The sequence below is a fragment of the Nipponia nippon genome, unplaced genomic scaffold, assembly GCF_047370975.1.
Source record: "Nipponia nippon isolate SJK-2023a ecotype South Korea unplaced genomic scaffold, ASM4737097v1 scaffold_27, whole genome shotgun sequence".
NCBI lineage: Eukaryota > Metazoa > Chordata > Aves > Pelecaniformes > Threskiornithidae > Nipponia > Nipponia nippon.
Window position 1 is genome coordinate 92983 of NW_028262344.1, and position 23389 is coordinate 116371.

The 23389-nt window shown below is 45.1% G+C and overlaps 1 protein-coding gene across 3 annotated transcripts in view; it reads right to left on the bottom strand.

Annotated features, from left to right (window-relative positions):
• Nucleotides 1-1858: 1858 nt before the first annotated feature.
• Nucleotides 1859-23389, bottom strand: part of DPYSL2 (dihydropyrimidinase like 2) — a 56560-nt gene continuing 35029 nt past the window's right edge. For all 3 annotated transcript variants that reach the window (XM_087762709.1, XM_087762710.1, XM_087762711.1), the window contains 11 exons: nucleotides 22939-23103; nucleotides 21727-21788; nucleotides 20489-20569; nucleotides 19516-19584; nucleotides 14807-14927; nucleotides 11169-11325; nucleotides 10864-11005; nucleotides 10471-10641; nucleotides 7022-7201; nucleotides 5396-5561; nucleotides 1859-4728 (listed from right to left, as the gene is read on the bottom strand). In XM_087762709.1, the coding sequence (XP_087618835.1) occupies nucleotides 4637-4728; nucleotides 5396-5561; nucleotides 7022-7201; nucleotides 10471-10641; nucleotides 10864-11005; nucleotides 11169-11325; nucleotides 14807-14927; nucleotides 19516-19584; nucleotides 20489-20569; nucleotides 21727-21788; nucleotides 22939-23103 (1406 nt within the window). In that variant the 3' untranslated portion in view covers nucleotides 1859-4636. The remainder of the gene's footprint in view (nucleotides 4729-5395; nucleotides 5562-7021; nucleotides 7202-10470; nucleotides 10642-10863; nucleotides 11006-11168; nucleotides 11326-14806; nucleotides 14928-19515; nucleotides 19585-20488; nucleotides 20570-21726; nucleotides 21789-22938; nucleotides 23104-23389) is intronic.

Here is a 23389-nt window from a genome sequence, read left to right on the forward strand (position 1 = left end):
TATATAGAATATACATATAGCTACAGATATGAGTCCTAGGTCACAGAAGCCTTGCCTTCAAAAATCCTGTGCAAGGTCTCTACAGATGCTGAAGCAGGACAGCTGAGATGGAAGGACTAGTGACAATTATTGCTCCCAACACCCTGCCACTAAGGAATAAATCAAGCCATGTTGTCCTCAGCCCTGACAACCTACCTCTCCTCAGGAGCTGACAGCCAGTGTTCCAGGTCACTGAGTCAAATTCATTGTCTGCTTTCTTTCTTCTCCTTTTAACCACTAATTCTGTATTAATGTTAAGATCAGATTAAATCTATATTGGGTCTTACGTGCGTGGCCACAGACCAGTCAATGGGAGGCCTGCAGAGAACCAAATCAGTGCATCCGTAACAAGGCGTGAGCTAGGCCTCATTGCTGCCAGCATAAGGAATTACCTGGATTAACGGGTTGACAAAATACAGCTATTCTTGTGCTCTTCTGTAGCAGCAAACCAGCACTGCCCCACTGACCTGAATATCTTCCTGAGATTTCTCACTGGCTTGCTTCCTCGGTACACGTTACGTTTAGATCTGGCTGTTGATGACTTCTTCCTGACCTCAAAAACTTCCGTACGCTTCAGTTGATATTTTTTGGCCTGTTCCAACACGGACCAGGTTCACGGAGTCCCTGGAATTGATTTCCTGGGGAAGAAGTTTCTTTCTTTCCAATTTAGACGCCAGAGGAAGAAATAATGATAGAATAAAAACAAATGGAGGCTCTGCAGATGTGTATTAACTAAACACTAGTGCTTTAGGCTGAATGTGTCTTTCACTGGGATATTACTGTTGGGACAAGCTAATAAATCTTACACACAACTACCCACCAACCCTGTTCTATGGGATTTGATTGCATATACGCTGATATCTAATTTAAGCTGCCAATAGCCAAATAACTGCACATCATTGGTGAAAGAGCCAGGATCTCCACATTAACCAGAAGTCTTTTTATTAGTGGATGACCATTGCCCGTTCTCAACAGATAAAAAGGAAACTCCCTTAAAACCTCCCACTGGATAGGGGTGCCGGGTTTAAAGTTGTGTGGTGAAAGCTAATTGCATTTCACAGAGTGCTTCAACATTTGGTTTTGTTCAGATGAGGAACAAGAGCTAAACATCATTGCAAAGTCAGTTGCAAACTCCAGCTGTGCTCGGATTTGGGGGAAGACCACCAAGAGGGTTGATCTGGTGGATGTAGGGATGCAGCAACCAACAGTCTGAGTGGCTGACAGCGATGCTGGCTCTTTCTGAGCCCTTCCCATGGTCCGGTGCAATCTCACCCACAGCATCTCTGCGACACAGTAAAACCCAACCACCACCACTGAAAGTTTCACTGGCATTTTTCCAGCCAGCTCTAACACTTCCCATTCAGTTATCTGTGTGTGGCTTCTATTTATGGCTGTACTTTCTCTCCCCTCCTCCATCGCTGTTACGAGGGTCCAAGTAGAAACACATTGGAGGGCTGAAGGCTATGCCAATAGTTTTAGCTTCTTTTGCTCACATTTCATCAGTGATCTCTGCAATGCGGAGCCAGGAGTTTTCAGGCAAATCTCTCTGCTTTGCCAAATACTGCCTTAAACAGACAACTGCCCTGAGAAGAGGCTTGCTTTTCTCTAAGGAAATGACACTGTGGATCATTGATTCCTCTTTACCATCACCATCTTCCAAGGAACCACGGCTACTGTACATCTCACTCCTGCACACGACTACCATCAGCCTACATTAGCACCGATTTCAGGGCTCAGTCAGTTTTTATCTGTTGAAGGCACCAACCAAGGTACACAGTTACACAGAACACGTATCGCCTTGAGACACAGATGCACCTAGTGAAACAACAACATTTTGTCTTTATTAGGAGTTCCCATGGTAATATAACACAGAGTTCTTAAGGAATAAAACACAAGACTTGGGGTTGGGGTGGGGTTTTTTGCCATTGAGACATTGGTCAAATATCAGTACTTCTTTTTGTCTACACACATGATCAGCTTTAGCACTTACAGCTCCTCCACTCATGGTTCACAATCACAAATCCAAGGGTTAAATCCAGCTAGTATTAAATCCTACTTTTTTTTATTTTTAGAGCTTCAAGTCACTGCGGTTAATTAATTAATTAAGTCATCGTCTTTTTTTTTTCTTTAAGCATTTACATATGACATTCATTAAACAGACACAAAGCGGACGAGCTCTCACAGGAAAAAACATGCTTACATAGCCTGCAAAAATCTTTTTTTGTGATTTTTTTTTCCTTTTGAAGAACAAATTAAAACTAAAAAGTCATCATGAGTCAGTGAAGGAAAAAAAAAAAGGAAGACTTAAGTGAATACTGAAGAGCCGCAAGTGTTTCGTAGAATTGAAACGGATCTGCAATTCTTTTTTTTTCTCCCCAACTCGTTCAAATTGATTTTAACATACAGGTGAAAAAAAATGAAAATAGCTGCAATATATATTAAGTTCACGGATTACTTAACAAACAAAGTGCAAACTCTTTTATGCAAAACTAGAAGACCCAAGAGTTAAACCTAAATGCAAAATGCATGGATGAATATGGCAATGTTTTTCTTAACTTTTGTGTTCAAAGAGGCCTAAAGGAATTAGGTGCTGAAGCTGGGAAGGTTTGGGTACCTACATAGCTTCCAGATCCTTTGCAAATCCCAGCATTGATACTTCATAACAACAGATTTGGTACTTGTTTCTTAAAAGCCTTCATATATATAGTTTTTTCCCTAAAAGAACCTGTAAACACCATTTAAGAAAAAACTCACAAATATGGAAAAACAACATCAATGTACGTGGCAAAGTACAAATAGAAGAGAAAGCAGAAGATGCAGCCAAGTGCCAGGGCATACAGATAGTGGAGGTAACGCTGTGTTAACTGCGGGTAGAAAAGCTCTCTGTGCTAAGAGACAGGCCAAGTCCTTGGGACCGCCAAGCCCTCCAGCTAAGTTTAAGTGGGAATCTAATGGTGCAGATTTATTCTCCATGTCCTGAAGATAATGAGCCTCTAATACTAGGGCTAAAAGACCTTCAATCCCAGAAGATAGTTAAATGCCCAGATCCCGCTGACTGCCATAGAAGCTGGGGCTCCTAAATTCATTCAAGGAGCACGCATGGCCTGTGGTTTCTCAAATCTGAAGCAGCAGGCATCTGAGGAAGGGTGGGGAACCAACAGGCTTTCTCAGGAACATTTGCACAAAGGCAGATTCCTGAAGGAACGAGTGACTGTGAAATTCACACCGTGTACGAGAGATTCTCAGCTGCTGTTGACCCATTGAGCTGCTCTGAGGCTCCCAGTTACAACAGCTGGGCATCTGGACTCAAACTGGAATTGCCACAGGTGCTCAGGCACACACTCAACTGACTGGCCTTTCGATGAGAGCTAAAGATAAGCTCTCATAAAGCTTTAAATAACCACTCATTGATGGCCAGGAAGGGGGAACGTGGTTGCTACAGAAATCCTTCAAGCAACATGTTGCTCTTTGCCCATGGCCCCTTGCTTATTGATTTCCACCTCCAGGAACACAAGACAAACTAACTACTAAAAACTTCTCAAGACACTCTGTCCCAGCTCCTCAGCTGGTATCCAGCCCCTTTGTTTGCACCAGCTCAAGACCTAGCACACTGAAGTGAAGATCATAGCTTATGAACCTGCTCTGCGACCTCCTATTGCAGCTAAGTGGCAAGCGTTGGCTGGAATGACGCAACCTAGGAACACCTGAAGTATCAGGGTGGCGGTGGCAGTGACTCTGGCGGGAGCCTGTAACTTGAATGAGGTTCGGGAAGGAAGAACAGGGAGATCCCCAGTTCTCAGATAAGGCTTCGTAAACACAATGATACAAACATATTAAAATCACACACACAAACATAAAAAAAAGTTTCCTCAAGGACCTAATTTGCAGCAAAATCCAGAAGGAAAAAAAAAATAAATGAAAAAACAAACAAACAGAACCAAAGTCCCCAATGATTCTAGCTCACCCGATGGCTGGGTGCGATGCGCTTTGTCAATTCCTAGCGCTGGGTCCTGTTTCTCTCTCTTGGCAGCAGACAGCTATTCAGTGACCTCAAAGGCGGTGGTGGGGAATGGTTACAGACAGGCTGGGATTCGTGTCCCTCCATGCTTGCCTAGCTTTTCTGCTGGAACACAGAACCCTACAGAATATCCAGTTTCAAACCCTTGAACTACTCTTCTGCTCGACATTTAAAAAAAAAAAAAAGCGCTATTTTTTCCATTTATTATTTATTTATTCCTTTTTTGTGTGTGTCTTAAAGGCAGCTCCAGGGAAATTCACTTTGTCCTTCCTTTATTAAAAGAAAGATGCTGAATGGGACAGAGGCCACATATCTCAAACACCCTCTTTACATTTACTTTTGCATGTCAGAGGTGTCAAAACAGGGTTTATTTCTTTAAATGTGTAGGGGCTGAGGGGGGAAGTGAGAGGGGTTGGTGAAGATGAGGAGGGAATCTGAGGGGACTGAAGGAGGTGCCTTACTTCAGCCCCCCCTCACTGGTTGCCCGCAGTAACTGTCACAGGCTCTAAAAGAATCAAAAAGGGTCTCCAGGTGCCCCTGTCCCCTGGTCCGCTAGGCGGGCACAGAAGGGGTCGGTCCTTAGCCCAAGCTGGTGATGTTGGCACGTCCGCCGGGCGGTGCCACGATGCGCTGAGTCGTGCGGCGTGGGATGTTGTCATCGATCTGTGCCCCTGCGGGAGAGAGAAGCAATGTCAGGTCCCCTGGGCCAGCCAGAGTTTGAGAAGAGCGAGCTGTGGGACAAGGGAGTTGGGAGAGCACAGCTGCATTGAAACCCATCAACTCCTCTTAAGCCAGGCTCCAACTGTGTGCACCAAAATGCATCATCTTCGGAGGAAAAGCCCTTACTGGCCTCCTATGCCTTCATTCTGCTGAAATCTGTTCTGCATTAATATCTCCGCACAAAACAGCTGAGCCACCCAGCCCTGCACAGGTAAGAGATGGCTAAATGGTTTTCCCTTAGCGAGCCTTTTCACTCCTTTTTATAGTTTTCCCTTATTGCACTGAAACAGCACACTGAGAAATCAAATCTGCCACATACCAGATCCACAGCTGGTCTCAGCTGGCAATGCTCCGCCATCTGCCCTCTTCAGACACCCGGCTGAGGACCGAGCCCAGAACGCAATGGAGTACTCATCATTCATCCCACGGCATGAAAATAAGCAGGACTTTATGATAGCTCCTATACTGCTCTTCCTCCTTTCTAAAGGGATAACCTCCAAGCTAAAAACACATCACAGTCTCTCTCATTGCCTTCCAATTTCAGCAGAATTAATTCAGAGTATGGGAGCGTAAACAAGCCGTAATTTCAAAGCAATTTAGCCCCATAGAAGTATGTACCAGACAAGCTGAATCCAGACTGGTGCAGGTTCCTCACGGGTGGGGCCTGCTGTTTGGCAGGAGATGTCTTAGCTGAAGATGCTGGTGTGACGGTCTTCGGTGTCACTGACACTTCACAGACGGGTCCGTCGTAGAGGCCTCGAGGCACACCCCGCAGCTCAGCCAGCTGCAAAACACAGAAGCAGGCAGTCTTCAGGGTCAAAACAGCCTTCAAAACAGAACTAAACAGCCCGCCAGATGTTGCTAAGCCAAAGACACACATTTCAAGATTTGTCTTTGGTAAGAGGATTTGAAAGCGTACATCATCTCCTCCGTGCTGATCCTCGGGTGGCAGCTGCGCCCTGAAGCAGCACGGATAAAATGAAACGCGCTCTGGACTGCTGTGGCTCCAGTTAGTTGTTACCTGGTGTGAGCAGGCTACAGAAGACAGCCAGTCTGTCCCCTGCACCGCAGGTTCTGTCCTTTAATGATCTCAACCTACCTGCTGTTGTATTAAAGGCTCCTGACAACTCTCAAATGAAACTTATTACTCATCCCCAAAAAGCAAAGCAACACTGAGACAGAGGCAGGTCTGCATAAAGAGGAGCCAGGCTAGCTTCACATCGCCGGCTTGGGAGCTTTAGATTGGGTCAAATGCAATTATTCCAGTTGAGATGCTGCCCAATTGGATTTATAGGTCAGACACGTATTTCTGTGGGAGACCAGACCACCACAGAAACCAAACAGAAGCACTCTGCGGTGCTAAATTATTTGAGGTTGTAATTTTGATAACTCGCAATTTCTTCAAAAGAACAATTAAGGAAAGGTCATTTGCAAGGAATGTGAAGATTACCTATGGTCAGCAGAACTAACACAGCTCTGGTTTTGTCCAGGAGAGGGCAACACTTCAAACATCAAAATACTTTTCTCCTCAGAAATCTGACTTCATCTAGAAATAAACTTCTTAAATCCTCAGCAGCTAAGTTGCAGCTGAGTTCAGTGTCATCTTCTCTGTCAGTTTTTACCAACTAAAGGCATATCAAAAGGCAGTTTCTGTTTTGAATGGGTGTATTTTACAAAAACACTTTTCCAACAAATTTAGCCTCTTAAAAATAGAAAATTCTCACTTTTAAAGAGTCAGTAGGCTGTGCCTGTGACTCACCAGTCACCAGACAAGAGCATCTGATCAGATCTGACAGAAGGGAAAGCAGCATAATGTATCTATAACAATAAATTAGAATTCGAAATTGTTGCTGAAAGGTTTGATATATGAATGCCATCAATAACTTCTCTTGGTACTTCTGTGACAGGAGAAGCCTGCCAGGTTATTTGCAGATTGACTCCTGTCCAAACCGGACAGTTACTGGACACATGGTCTGTCTAGGTGTCCCAAGACAGAGAAGAATTAAAGAGCAGAAAAATAAAATTTGCAGAAAACCCAAGCTCAAGCCAAAGCATAGTCCTGTAATGACTCAAGTGAATAGCAAAAATGAAAGAGGAATGAGATAAATATGGCTGCTATCCAGGGAACATTTTCTGTTGCAGAAGTGTGTGTCTGCAAGCCAGGGGATAGCATCTGTTTTCCACCCACTTTAACTCAGGAGTTCCAGTGAGAGAACAAATGTGTATCCAGCCATTTACACTCACCCTGCTCCTTGCTTTGATGCGCTTGTAAACAAAGTCAGGGAATGGTTTCCTGGGGATATACCGTCCAGATCCCTCGGTGACATGGAGGTTCCCATCCTCCAGCACGATCTTCCCCTGGCTGATAACCACCAGGGGAGATCCACGGCACTCCATGCCTTCAAAGATATTGTACTCCAGAGACTAGAACAAACAAAACGACAACATGAGGCAAACATATTCATCCCGGCAGAGCCTGCTGTGCTTTAATTAGCAATCACCAGTCATGCTAATTGCCAAAATTTTAAGGACAGATGGAAGCAAACTCAACAGCATTTACCTGAGTTATCTATGCTGCGGTTTAATACAAAGGCTGGTCTTTATTATCTGTCTAAATTTATTAAGGATTTACTCATGCAAAATTTTCATTGCAACAAGATTCTTAAAGAGGAAATACAGTTTCAAATGAGAATATCTCAAAGCCTAGCTGTTTAAATACATTTAGGCTCCTATCTCTTCTGAATTGTGGGGGATTTAGGAGCCAAATAAAGCTTTATCTGAGTTTCATACTAAAAATAATGGTAATTTTGAAAAGCTGTATTTCAAACTAGTGTTGATGGGTCAGGGACCAGGACAATCTTGTTTTACTCTAATGGGATTGCTCATCCTTAATTAACAGGATTGGGAACATTACACCACGGAAAAAAGACAGGTTTTAAAGGAATCACTGGTAAATGTCCCACCCATGAAGCATCCTGGAATGAGATGCACTACAACCATTTTATTTGGGGACTGTTACTCTAGTGACCATCTCTGAGACAAATCCAGGTCTTTTTTACTGAGTTAATAACAGAGTTTGCTCTTGAAGTGTGTTATAAGCATGGGTAGGCTTGACTGAAGATTTACAATTAGCTAGAATGGCGGTTAAACCGACACTGAACCGGGTCCACCCTGAAAAAAAGTGGTGGCAAAGGAGGAGGCTCGGTTAGAAGCTTATGAATTAGGCTGGTTCCAAGAACAACACTATCTCTCGCTCTAGCTCCAAATGTTTTCTTGCCAGACAGTGGCAAGGGCAGTGTGAATTCTTGGAAAATATCCGTATGTTGCTCTAGCTTTTAAAAAAGTAACAATCATCTGATGCCACATAATCACTACGTCTCCCTGTGTCACAGCAACTGCTCCGCCTGACTTTCAAAGGGGCTTTTGTTTTATACTTGACCAAACTAGGATGCCTTGAGCCTAAAGGCATCCCTCGTATCCATTTCTCCTCTAACACAAGGCACACGTGCAGTGTGAGACACAAAAAAATACCCCAACAGGTGTAATGCCAGGTATAACAGGCAATGCAACGACAGGGGAAGAGGTTAGAGCGGGACATGTAAGAAAAACAGCTGCGATTTCTTAGACAGCCCTTCAAGCTTCAAACAAACCACTTGAAAAAGAAAGCTCTTCATCCTCCATAGTCTTGGCACAACCTAAAGATGCAGACTTTGGTAATAGCTGATCATTGAGTGCCGAGGCCTCTTACATGGTGCAAGAGTTTCAGGGGGATCTGCAATCCTTAGCATATAAAGTATTTTTGAATGGTTGCTTCATAGCAGATCTGGTTCTCCTTCAGCCTAGCCCAGATCTATGGCAAAATCATGGAGTCAGTCCTGATGTGAAGGGTCTAGAGCACAAGTCTTAGGAGGAGTGGCTGAGGGAGCTGGGGTTGTTTAGTCTGGAGAAGAGGAGGCTGAGGGGAGACCCTATTGCTCTCTACAGCTGGAGAGAGGTTGTAGCGACGTGGGGGTCGGTCTCTTCTCCCAAGTAACAAGTGATAGGATGAGAGGAAACTGCCTCAAGCTGCGCCAGGGGAGGTTTAGGTTGGATATTAGGAAAAACTTCTTCACCGAGAGGGTAGTCAGGCCCTGGCACAGGCTGCCCAGGGCAGTGGTTGAGTCTCCGTCCCTGGAGGTATTTAAAAGAAGGGTACACACGGTGCTTGAGGACATGGTTTAGTGGTGGACTTGGCAGTGCTAGGTTATCGGTTGGACTTGATGATCTTAAGGGTCTTTTCCAACCTTAACGATTCTGTGATTCTATGATTCTGTGATTGTACTGGAGCCTATCCACAAAAGATAAAGTCTCTGAATTTTGTGTTAGGAAATTCAAAGAGTCCAATTCATTTCCTAAAGACAACAGCCATTAAATGGCAATGACTTTCAAATCCTCCATCCGGCAAGCTACTTCCAGCTCTCTGAGCCATTCATAAGCACAAACCCAGGTTCAGACCACTGAATTTGGCACCTAATCGCGGTATGTCCCTGGGCTCCCTTCTCTAAGTCATTCCTCTCCAGACTGGAGGTGTGATGAGTCTGGAAGCACCTCTAAGGTGATTGAAGCGACCAGACTTCTGAGTCGGGATGCCTCTGTTAGAAGTCTAAGCACAGGCAGGATGAATCCAGGCCATCTGTGACCAATTCTGACACAGAGTTAAGTCACAGAGAAGTTAACCAAACCTTTAAAAAAAATTTCTTTGTGAATGTGCCCAGGGATTCAAGTGTGGAAGAAAATTTTGCTCCTACAGCTCCAGAGTGAATGAAAGCATTCACGGAAAAAAGAACAAGGAGTTTTTTTCCAGGGAAACATTCCATAGGTTCATCGCCAGCAGTGAAACAAGTCGTCAACAAATGCAAACAGTGGTTGCTTTCTCTGAGGCAGTGCTCGAATGTCACAGGGAGACTCCAACCAGCCCTTTGCACTGGGACCATTCTGCAGTTTCCCACAGGGCAGGACAGCTTTTTCACTGTAGGAGCCAGGTATAAGACATGGGACACAGCTGCGGCCCACAAGCAAACAGTGCCTCTAACAATGCCACCACAAAGCCACAGAAGAAAGAAGGGGAAGGTCTGGTTAGTCTGGGTGCGTTCTTGTGCCTCCCTGGGCCAAGTAACATGGGGATGATCACCAGTAAAATCATGTCTAAGTATGACTCCACACACCTATGCCAGATCAGAATGTCGTGTAAATCCACTCAGACTCATTGATCTGGATCAGATCTCCAGCGAAGATGTCCACGAGCTGATAAGCTTCACTGACCCCAACTAGAAAATGGGCAGTTCACATTCCCACTGCTAGCAAGCCAGAAGGTCATAAATGCCACACTGTGATAAGAGGCCTTTTGATATTTTAGAAGATTTAAAGAGCTTTCTGTGTGCTCAGATCCAAGCATTCAACACTCAGAGCAGACAATCTCTTTGCTCCGAGGGGAATCTCTGGGTATTCATGTGATTTCAGATTTGGACTCAATCGTCTTCCCTTCTGCTCACACAACTGAGCTGTACTGGGTGTAAGACCAGAGAGGGCTTGGGGCATCGAGAAAACAAAGCCCTGAGTTCTCATGAGCTCTAGTTCTTGGCAGCACAGTCTGGCACTGAAGGAAGAGAGAAGGAAATGAGCAGCAGAGCTCACACCGTAGAAAATACCCTTACTATGTTATGAGTCTTGGCGGAGATTGTCTTGACACTGTCAGGATCCCAGATAACCAGATCAGCATCCGAGCCCACTGCAATACGGCCTTTCCGTGGGTACAGGTTAAAGATTTTAGCTGCATTTGTGCTGGTCACAGCGACAAACTGGTTCTCATCCATCTTGCCAGTCACCTGGGGAAAGACAAAAGGAGTCACTGCATTAGCCAGGTGGGGACCACTCCGAAAAGCAAATAGCTGACAGCACAGCCGATTTCCAATGATCTCTATAGGAGCAAAAACCTGAAGTGGAAGGGCCAAAACAAGCATCTGGGGGGGAGATAATACCACACTGCTGCAGCTCTTTCAGCTCTGAATGTCTAGTTGCAGCCTAAGCCTATGACACATGGGACATACCACAGCCTTATCCCAGATGATGGACATCCTCTCTTCAGTCCCATTGGTTCCTTCAGGGATCAGGGTAAAGTTGTCCTTCCCAACAGCTTTCTGAGCAGTGTTGAAGGTGCAGTGGGCACTGCCAGTAACTTGGAGGTCTCCACTGGAAAAGACAACGATAGGTATTTAAGATATTTTATTGTCACAGGTTTACTCTTAAAAGATAAAAGAGCCTTTCGCTTGCTGGCAACAACAGCTATTATTTTTATCACCCACTTGTCTCATGATGAACCGCATGCTGTATGAACACAAAGAACTCTACTCACCAGGACAGTAGTGAGTTGAGAAAATCAGGAGTGGTTGGGTCAGGACTCAGTGGTGGGGAAGTAACAAAAGCTGCCGCCTTAGCCCAATTTTTGCTCCAGTAATGAGATCCATCGGTACCCAGGCTGGCTGTGATGGGCTCTCCATACACCACAGTGCCTATAGGACAGGGAAATCCACTGTGAGCACCATGCAACATGCATCTCCAGCCTGGCTTCCAGGCCTAAAGCATCCTTCTGAAATAGGATGAGTTGAGTACGCACGCATTCTTGGTTTCTTGGTACTTCCTCTTAAGTATGTGATCACAGAGACACAACATTGGATTGAATTCACTGGCCTGCACAACCAGATGATCAGACACCATTAAACTCCAGGCCTCTTCCATGCTCCTCTGAAACTATATCATGTTACTAAGGACATGTTTTCACAAGCAAGCTCTTAATTTTGTATGCCTATCTTGAGATTTCTGAAGGAACACTGAGCATTCTCCAAAAATCAGTCCCTTGGAATAAGTATCCAAACCTCTAAATATCTGAGTTAATAATAAAGATACTGTTACTGGTAAGAGCATGGAGCAGCAAAATGTGCACAATGCCATTACACAATTGCTGAGGTCAGTGATGATTAATTGCGCTTGAAAGGGTTACTGTAAGGATTCACTGTATTATATCCAGGGCCAAGAACCTTCTGAAAGAGGCTGAGGGGAACTGTAAAGGCGTGAGGAGATCCAGTCCGATCCAGAAGGGATGTGGAAGAAAAAGAACGAAAAAAATAGTGCCTGCAATGTTTTTATAAATGTGTATGTATTAAGGGTCTAACAAGGCTGGGTTTATTGGAGCAGGCTCTGTGCATAGATCGGATAAGAGAAAACCCCTATCAGGAAAGTTTCCTGCCTACAGAGAAAGCACATCACAGAGGAAGTATCGGTGTTTCTGGTTCACAAATGCAGCTCAGGGAAACCAAGTGACTCCCCAAGGGTACACAGTAAATCTGTGGCAGAACTAGGAAATTAAATTGGATCTTCTGACTCTTTGTCCAGTGCACTAACCACCAGTGCATCCTTCCTCTTCATTAACATTTCTGGAACCACTTGAAGGAACAGCGGATCCTTAAGGCCACGATACTTTGCAAGCTGGAATGCACCAGCAACATCTGCACACCAAGCAGATGCAAGATGCTGCAACTTCAAAAGCAGTGCAAGCTGGCAGCCCCACAGATCTGCTCACCAAATGCAACCTTCCCGAAATCTCCGTAAAATGCCTATCCATCTGGCTTCTGAGCCCAGACACCTCATGTATTTGTATCTGCCTGCAAAAGACGTGGGTAGTTAAAATACTAAATACTTCAGTTGGAAAAGACTGGCAAAGGCAACCCCAGAACTGGTCAGCAGGGTCTTACACACCCCACCATGCAGAGTAAAAAACCATGACCTTTCTTTCACCATATTGTCTGAGCTACTGTTACGCCTAGAGCCTCTCAAGCTAGCTGGGAAAGAGTGCATTAGCTGAGGCAGAACGATGCATTAACTGGCTTCATGCTGCTTCCAGGACCACACTGGAACAGGAGGTGTAGGAACAGCCTTTGTCAGAGGGGATCCACCAGCAGCGGAAGAGGCCGTCTGACATCACTTGCCACAAATAGGGTTATGAAATCAGAACAAGGCAAAACACACGCTGGCTATTAATGGGAGGCCTGTTGTAGGCCAATACATTGGGAGGATTGTTCTGCAGGGAGCGATGTTTTGAGCTCCCAGATCTGCCAACGACAGAGTCTGCAGGGAATCTCCTCCATACAAATGCCACTGGGAACATCTGGCTTTAAATAACATGCATTCTTTTCCATTTAGCAAATCAATTCTGTTTTGTTTTCGCCTTGGATAGTCTTCAGTTATGTTTCCTCTGTTGCTTGGGAGGGCAAGACTAGTGTGTGTGGCCCTCCTGGGTTAGCCAGTTGGGTAACTGCACAGCATTTAAATTGAATTATTTAAATAAAGGAACAGAATGGTGTGCCATTTATACCCCAAATTCTCCTTATAAGGAGAAAATGCAATCTGAATGAAAACTGCGTACGCTAGTTCACTCAGGAGGCTCAGTAAAGTGAGTTCTGTGGATCATTCATCTGGGACAACCCAGCACCTTTCACAGGCAAGGTAACATCCACCCAAGTCAGGCTGTGTTTTATGTCTTCTGCGATGCACGTGTACGGTCCCTCATCCCAATACTCCTATCTACTTGCCAGTTAGTCATCACAGGGGACAGTGAGCATAACAAGAGGGTGTTTATGTTGATGCTGCACCTCTGTGGTGCATATGTCTCCAGTACTTTACCTAGAAAAAGGAAGGGATGCTTCCCTGGCTTATAGGATTGAGTTGCGCAGCCACATCAAGTTGTTTTCTGGGGTAATGCAACGTGCAGACACTTTTGCACGTCAACACATCTTCTCATTTCAGCATGATCTCCACTAATGGAGCTAGGAGAGGAAGGTTTATCCCAAACAGTTCGAGCTGCTTCCATGCCACAAACAGAAAGAGATGTCTTGGAAATCAGTCCTCCTCACCAGCTCTGAACTCGTTTAACAGGAATCATGGGACCAAAATACTTCTGAGCCAATACACAAACACCAATCTGTTTGCTGCGGTAGGAAATTAGCTCTTCTCACACCAAACACCCAGATGGAAAGTGATGTCATTTGTATATCCATTCAGGCTTATTTAGACGGCATAAAATTAAATCCAACCTTTCTGAGGAAAGAAGGGGGAAAATCATCCCTCCTGCTTACTCACCCACCCAGAGACGCTTTAAATAGAAATGAAGGGTTTAGTCACAGAATAAAGCAGGGAGACAGGCACTCACTGTGCTTTGTAACCCTTGCTCCTTGGTGGCAAGACAGCAGGGTCAGGACTCAGGAGAAGCTACTGCATCACTCAGAGCAGCTCAGCTCCCTCACAGACCTCGGTTAGAGAGAGGAGACACAGGGCAGCAGCATCCACCACAGGTCTGAGTCTTGCTTCTTGCAGCATCCTCAGGCAGAATTATCAGAGGCGATTGCAGTTCCCAGCCTAACCCAGAGTATCGGTCCCAATTCCTGTTTGGATGCCACGCTGTGAGTTAGAGCACACGAGGACTATCTATGTCCCAAACAAGGAGCACAGTGGATAGCTGGAATCGGTAACCTCTTTGGCTACTCCAACTAAATCCAACAGGGCTCATGAGTTAGAGACCTCCGTCAGGACCCTTGGAATCACTTCTGACCCCAGGAAGCAGCTCAGCAGAAAGCACCAAGGAAAGACGAAAGCAGCTGGAAGGAGGACACAGCTTGCAGTCTCCAGGGGGATTCATTAAATGGAGACAGCATGATATTACTCTGCAAAAACATGAAGGCACATGCCTCAATGTGGTAGGATGAGTGTGAAGAGAGAGGCTCTAGGCTGAGCAGAAGAAACGACTCCTGGCACTGATACGATCACTGAATACTTGTCTGTGGGAGATGAGACAGAAGCAGTTGCTTGGGACCTTTTAAAAAAGAGCCTGGACAATAACACTGGAAAAAGAAACCTCTCCTGGAGGGATGAAGCCTATGTTGGCAAGGAGTTGAACTGTATGAGCTAATAGGGTGCTTCCGTCCAAGGGAAATAACTTACCCTTTTTCCTGGCTTGAGCAATGACATCAGCGGCACTTTTGCTCATCACCTTGGTGATATAAAGGGGGCAGTTGGTTTGGTTGGCAATGGTTATTGCCCGGTTCACAGCCTCCGCCTCCACCTGAGAAACAAAGTCAGCAGCAAGTTAGTGGCATCCCCACATGTTAGCATATCCCATTCACCTTCAGAGGGTCACAGCCTCTGCTTTCACGGGAAAACAGAGTGTGCAGGGCCGAGATGAGAGACTTTCCACCTCTCCGATTCTGAGCCAGAAAAATGTACCGTGTAATCACGATAATTAAAATGACATCAAGCTGTAGTCCCCTCTCATTACTACCTTTTAACCCAGGCTGCTTCAAAGTTTCTCTGCAAGCAGGCTAAGTCCTAAAATAACACTCCAGGTGCTCAAGGTCAGAATGATTAAGCCCCTTCTTTAACCTAGACAAAAATAAGCAACTAAATGTTGACTCAACAAAACTATTCATGTTCCAGCCCACGTGGAAGAGAGATGCTGTAGCCACATACTCTGGTAAGCCACGTTTGCAAACAAGGCTCCTAAATTGTACCCTCCACTACAATATCTGGCTTGGGATCTGACAGAGTGTGAACCACCCCATAAATCAACTACTTTTTCTTGCGTGTGTAGGGAGATAACCTCAGCAAGACTGAGGGTCGCTTTATAACTACAGTCTTAGAATGAACATAATCACTCTGCAGACTTTTATAGATCACACGTCCTAATCAAAGCAGTCCAGATGACAGATTTAACAACAGGGTAATGCTGATAGTGCCTACTACCATGGAGAACTGAGCCTGCAATACCACAGACATTTTCCAAGCAAACAACAGAGGAAACTGAAACCCAGAGCAATCAGCCACCTGATTCCCAAATGCAAGAGGCTACCAGCACCTCCCGTGGACTCCAGTGGGATTGGCACATCCTCAGCACTTTTGAAAATCTGCTCTACAGTGACTTATCGCAGGCCAAGCACTGTAAATCATCATCAGTCCCAGAATCAGAATGCATTGACTGCTGGCTCCTAGCACCGCGCTTGGCCCACTGAAAGAAGTACCTGAAATCAAGGACCCACCAGCTTAGGAAAAGGTGTGTTCGCCACACTGATGTCCAAGTGCCCAGAACAGCTCTGACAAAGCCACCGCCTGTAACACTGCTCTGTCTGCAGCTGGACTGCTCAAGAAAAACAACACGACAACAGCTGGGAGTTTTTAAAAGAAAACCAGCCCCCCAGAGCGAGCAGGTTGGTCTCTAGTGCCAAAAGGGTTAAAGCCCTAGGCTGTCACCACGCCAGGGCTTGTGACTAACCCTCCCCAGGCAGGGTGATGTACAGAAGGGGACATTTTCTGGCCCAGCTGCCCCACGCAAATGGAAAAGGCTGCAAGGAAGGGTGTTTATTCCAGAACATTTCACTCGAGTATGCCACAGCCAGCAGCACTTGCAAGGAAGATGGAGGCTGAAAGGAAGAGCCAAGAAAAGCATACTTGTCCCTCCTGAGAGACAAGGAGAGAACTCAGACGGGCGAATGCTTCCAGGCAATGGCATCGGTTTGCAAACCGCCCGTTTAAAGCAGGCCTGCGCACAGCTCTGTCACTGCAGCACTTGGAGGTCACGTTTCCACAGTGTGCCTTAGTTTCCCCACTTGCAAAGCAGGGATAAAACGACACGCATCTCCAGACTTTTGACCAAAAGACATTTGAGCAACTGCTAAGCAGGAAGAGAATATTTTCTGCACAGAAGAGAACAAGGCTGCTGAATTCATGCCTTGTGCCCAGATGCTATGGTGACAGGCACATAACAATAACCCAACGACTAGTCTAAAGGGGAATGTTTGCAATTACCAGTATGCATTAGAAGCCCTAGCACAGCAGTTCTCTTGGAAAAAAAGACAGACATTTCCTGGAGCACTTGGACTGCTCGTGCTTTCAGCGTTTTTGTGGCTAAAACAAAAACAAAAAATGATGGATGGCTCCGAAAAGTCATCACAGAATGATCTGAGCTATGGAGGGGAGAGTTTTCCAGAAAGTGATGGGTGATGCTGACTTGGGACGGTGATGTCTTAATTAAGGCTCCCTTTGCTGGTTGGAACAACATGCTGAATACCGTCACCTTGGCTCAACCCAGGTTACTGAGGTGAGCAAGCTAAACGCATGAGTCAGCAGTGAAACTTAAGCCTTAATTCATGCCTTCTGCTCAACCTGGGAATTCAGAAGATGCGTATGCTCCAAGTAAGACACAAATGCACATGGCCAGACCCTGAATGCTTCACTCTGATGAAGGCTCTCACTGAACTGAGTGGGAGTTTTGATTTAATAAATATTTTAGACTTGTTCAACAACTCCTGCTAGTTTGCTGTAGATGGAGGTCTGAATTAAGCAGCTCTTCAGTAAGATGACAACCATCGTGAAGTCCTTAGGACGGGCTTTACACTCCTTAAGGGGTGGCATGAAAAGCCAATTCTAGCCTTAACAGCACCCCAGAGGGATACCAAGAAACATCCACTCCTACTGAAGTCAACAGGAATTATGGATCGGCTCCCACCCTCAGAATCTGGCCTTTGTGGTCAGCCAGCTTAAAGGCAGTTGTATGTTTTTAAAAACACAAAGTTACTCCCGTGTTGGAGAAAAGGAGGGGAGGGAACCAGATGACATTGTTTCCTGCTCTGTTTCCTATGACATTCAAGGAGGAGAATTTCGGACCAATTGCTTCCACTCTGGGCAGACAGCACAGCTGAGTGCAGCTGCACAGAGGCTGCCCAGTGACACTGGGAAAGGGCTCTACTGATCCTCATTTGAGGCAGCCACGTGTCCTCAGGAAGCCTTCCTTGCAATACTGAGAAAGAACACATTTCTGCAAAGTGCAGGAGACAGATGTAACAAATCAACCAAGCCAGGGAGCCACACAGTTCACACTTTAAAGTTCCTGCTCCACTAAGGATGAGCTTTGAAGTAGCCAGACAAAACTTGGCTAGTTTGACAGCCAGATCTTTTAAGGTAAGGAGCAGCCTTCCTTTGAAGTCAACAAAAGTTTAGGGGTGCTCCACAAATGAGCCCCAAGTGCCATGTCAGCATCTGTTCCTGTTCTCCTGATGCAAGCCAAAAAATATGTAAAAAAAGAAATGCAGGGGTGGGTGGGTGGAAGGCTTAGTGCAAATGTTTGCTCACAACTTCCAGGAAGCAAAAAATCCAAGCTCCCAGAGCCAAACACAAATTCTGTGAGGATTCACATACTGCCCAAGTCAAGCATTTTTTTACCCTTCTGCATGAAGCAACTGAATGATTTATATTCCTACTGAAATGTCTCTGGATGCTGTTTGTCTGAAGCAAGGGGAGGAAATAGAGAGGGAGCATGAGGGGCACGTGTGGATGATCTCACACACCCAGCTTCCAGCTGCCACATCTGGCAGTCAGCAAAGCCCCAATATCTTGGAGGAACAAAAAGAACTGCTTGTACATAACAGATGGACTTCACAAACCCAGAATGCCACGGTGAGATGTCTAGCTTAGAGATACCGAAAGACTGGAAACAAAGAATGCAATGGGAACCAACCTGAAAAGCCAAGTGCTAAGATTCTTTCTTACTCTTGAGATTTATTTTAAAGACTTAGAGAGAGTGAGAGGGATTGGAGTGCTTGACCGTAGAGAAATCCATGGAGAAGTATGGAGGTTAACTATAGTAAAGTGCTGGACTAGGATTTGAGAATTAGCTCCCCTCTCTGGTACACATTTTCTGTGCCTTCAGCAAACCACTTAGTCCCTTAGTGTAAAAAATCCATCATCAGTAAAATGTTCATCAAATGATCAAATATTATGGCATGGAAGCTATGCAAGTGCCTATGACAGAATGTCAGGATTTAGGCATGCATTAAAAATTTCTGCTCATTCAGTGGAAGTCTTGATAAAATAAGGACTGAGAGAGAAGCCCAAGAAATGGGATCTAGAAAAGCTAGTGGCAGAATCCTGCCTACACAAAGCCGAATTCTGAAGTCTACTCATGCAAAACTTGACTGAAAGTGATGGGAAACTACAAGAACTTCAGGGTCTAGCTCTGTAAAGACCAACATCATCATAACATGTAATCCTTCAGGGACTCCATCTTAAAGTGTTCCTGTGCAGCGGCTGAATCAAGGAATTGGTGATTCAGGTAGGCTGTGCTCTACCTGTGCTTCAGGTTCAACATTTTCTACATCTCCTAATGTAGGATTCCAGTTTGGGCTATGAAAGGGCTGAACTGAAGACGTGCTAAGTACCAACAGCTCTCTGTGCCCTGAGTGCTTATTAGGGGCTCTGTGGTTCAAACACATCTCACCTCACTTTAGATACCTGACGTGTGACCAGAGTCTTTATAGACTATCTCTGATAATCAACAGAAAGAGATGAGCTTTTCCAGAGGGTGAATCAAATCTTAGGCTGGATGAATTAGTCCCTGGAGATGTCCCCTTCTCCAGTACAGCAGCTGAGGGGGCTCCTCAAGTCCTCATAAGTACCCACAGCAGTTAGTCTCCAGAAGTGACTAGTTACTAGTTAGTCCCTAGAACTGTCTTAGCTTCTTCCCTTACCCCATGAAGCAATAATGTTTACAGCCAGGATGAAATCCATGTTTTCAGCACATTCATCCCAATATGAAGTACTTGAGGGCAATGCAGAGATGTTATAAATTGGGGGAATAAATGCAAAGGCAGTAAAGTCCTCACCTCTTCAGGTCTGCTCAACACATGCCCTTCAGGGCCTGTGATCCCCAGTTCCAGGATCCTTTGCTGCTCCTATAGCAGAGAGAAAAAAGAGCAGGAAAAAGATTTAAAGCAACATGCATTTTTTCTTGCAGCAAACACAGCTGTTTGAAAGAGGTACAAGTGAGATCCTAGGCATCTGTGCTACCTAATAATCACATGGTGCTTTACATAAGGGCCTTACAACCAGAGTCCTGTCCAACTTCCCTTGTTGAGAATAACCAGAGCTCGCAAAAACCCTTGCTGATTTGTTCACAGGAGGTCAGGGAAACCTTTTATTTTGATTTGCTTCACACTGGGTTCATAGGCCCTCGACTTTCACTACTCATTTGCGTCTATAAAATAATCTCTAAGATGTGGCAAAACAGTCTCATGAAAAAATCATCCTGCAACTGCAGGTGACTGGGCTCAAGGACTCAGGTGGGCTCTTCCCCAGTCAGACAATGCAGAAATCCTCTGCAACATCAAGTGTTGCATGCTTGAGACATAATGTATAAAATGAGCTGGAGATCAGATTAAATCCAAATACATTATTAACATTTCTTCTTTGTTGCTGTTTAAAGGATGAACAGATCCCAAACATCAGCATCCCAGGTACTGTATGAAGCTATTTCCCTTCCCGCTCCCCCTGGTCTTAGTTACCACAGAACATTTTATCGTATGCAGTGACAGTCACACTCAGACACAGTCTTTCACTTATGGGGAGAAAGGCAGAGATGGCTGATAGCCACCACAAACTGAAAACTGCCATGAAAACTTGCTTTATCAGTGACCACGAAGGGGATGAGATTTGATGCACAGCTCTGCTTGCATCCTTGATGCAGCTATGCCATGCTTTTCAAAGCCTTCGTGATTTTCTGTTTGCAAAGAAGGATTTAGAATTTAAATCCCTCCCAGCATTTTGAAGTTAATAATCCACAGAATAAACATAACATACCTCAGCAATGATGTCACCGTTCTCAGCATGCACTTGAGCTGTCGCACCAATATCCCGGATTACACTCAGGACCTCATATATCTGGAAGACAGAAAACACACAGTACAATATATATACCCCGAGTGCACACTCAGGTATGCACCTATCATATAGTATACGCTCCAGACTCCTTCAGCATACAGAATTTTGCAGAATGAAAAAAAGAAAGAGAAGCATTAAGAAATACAAGATGTGGTTTGCTGGATAGATATGATCCATTTTCCTGCCTACAACTACACTTCCCAATCTGTATAGTCAGATGCTACTGACGTGGCAAAGAAGCACTATTCAAAAGCCAGGTTTGGGTATATTTACCACACTGGAGAAAGAAACATCAACTGTGCAGGCTTACATCTGGAGTGATTTTAAGGAGTGCACAGAGTTGTACCTGTTTCATGCCTTCATTTACTGTTGCCTGGCATGAAAAAAACCCCCTATGTTTGATTTTCATGGAGAACCTGCACCCACTTCTCTCACTGCCTAGGATAGGAGCAGTGTGATTTCCCACTCCAGCAACCGGTTTGAGAGGGCTCAGGTTGAGTAACCCACAACTGACGCCAGCTCCATCAATGGTCACTCATTAAAATGCTTACCAGAGTCCTTAGAGATAACTGCCATACACCACTGCCTCCTACACTGTTCCAAACGACTCCCAGGCATTCCTCTCCTCCCACCACATTTAGAAATACAAACTGCCCATCTCAACAATTAAATGTACCCAAACGTATCCACTAGAACAGCAAACAGGAGGGCAATTCCTTTTTAAGGTCCCAGCTATTCCAATGCTAAAGCCAGAAACCCACTTCTGGACTAGGATCACTTTCAGCTTATAAACACATAGTTATGCCAGAGATCTCACTGTCCTGCTCTGCGCCTAGGCATAAAGCAGCAATTTATAAAACTGCCGCTACTTCCACACCAAAGGAGCTGGAATAAAACCTTAGATCTCTCAAAATGAGGGTTTTGCCATTGCTTGCCCCAGCCAAGTCTTTCAGGGTTTGTTGTTGGGTTTTTTTATTTAAAAAAATAATCTTCAAACCAGAGCTCTGGGTACTGTCGCAGATCTTGGGTACTGTTATGCATACAAAGATTGAAACCAAAAGAGAATATCAGATCCAAGTGTCTTGAAATTAAACCCCTGTAAGAGACTAATGCACACCTTGCAGTGACAGAAGCATGTGAACATTAAGCCTTCCTACCTGAGAATCAGTTAGCTGAAAGCGATCTTTGAAAGCCATGTAAACCAAGAAGGAGTTCACACCTGGTAGAAAGAGAGCAAAGGAATTACCTTTGACATACAAATTGAAGGCACAGACAAAGCTACGAAACACACCGTTCCTCATAGAGAGAAGATGTCGCCCTCAATCAGCCCCCCCGCAAGCAGTAATGATGGGTAGACAAATAAATTACTTTAATCTGCTGTGAAATGTGTACACACATGTGCGTGCACACAGGCACACGCACTCTCGACAGATCACAGTGTAGAGCCAGGATCTCCTCAGCCATGTGGCTTCTATTAACACAACTGATGAGAACGGAGGAGCCTGTGCTCCAGCCGTGGGGACAGCTAAACCCCTAGGCTTCCACTTAACACTGAAATAAGAATAATTCTGTGGATTCAGCACTGTAGGAGGCTGAGTAAAAAAATAAGCAAAATGCATCACACGCAAAAGCAGAGACTGGGCCTGGCTGCCCGATCCCCCACTCCCTCCTGCGAGAGCGATGGGGAATCTGGGTCCGTAAGCATGCCCTCCTCCACTCTGTTCATATTGACCAAGACACAGGGAGTGCTCCTAAGTTTGCTTTCCCTCTCCTGCCTTCTGAACCAGCAAAAGCTCTTACCCAGCATGTGTGGGAAAGCACTCATTAGGATGTAAAAGGTTGTTTTTTTAAACTACAAACAGGATGGAAAATTACTCTAGCCTAAGGATGAAACGTCAAGGAAATTAAAGAGGGGAAAAACCTATGAGGTCATTTTATTCAGCTCTTCTCCACCTTTAGCAAGCAGTGCTGGATTGTTCCTTCTGGGCCTGATTTTTCCCTTGTTTACAACAGTTTAATGGCTGAACCTATCACCTACCTGCACTAAGGAAAATCAAAGGACCTTCATGGAACAAAGGTGCTCCTCTGCATGGCCGCAGCAAGAGATTCACCTCTTCAAAATCAACGCTCACCCACCTAACACATTGCAGCAACACCAGTGTGTACCATCCCCCTGAGCCCTCTACAACAGTGACTGCCCAAACCTCCACAAGAAGCCAGAATGGGGCAAGTTAATGTCAGGGCCCAGAACAGCTTTATTGAGACGTAAGAATAAAGTATTTTACCGGAGCCAGTCCTAAAGAACAGGTGAGCCAGTCCTAAAAAATAGAGGGAAAAGGCTCCTCTGAGCTTTCAGTAACTGAACTTACCATGATCTTTAACCAGGGCTTCCATCTCCTCCTGGACACCTTTATGCCACTCGGTGATATCCACATGCAGAGAGTAGTCACAGCAGGATTTGCTGTCTGCCCATTCTCGCCACTGGTCAAACGCAGTCAGCAAACTGGTCCCTGGCTCAGGAACCACATGATCAACTGGGAAAGACAATGAAAGTATCGGTAAATGGCTGGTGCAGTAGCTTTCCTGGATGTCCAAGATAAAAAGCATGCTTTGCAGAGGCTGCTGCAAAAACAAGACATCCCCTTCCCCTTAAAATATTTGAGTTTGAAAGACCTGGTTTCTAAAGCCCCACATCTGAGAATGCAGCCAGGAAGCTGATTACGGAGCCAAAGCCGAAGGAAATAGTCCAATTACTACAGCTTGTTTACTGCAATTGTTCATGAATGGAGCAAATGAAATTCTTAGGGCAGCAAACACAAA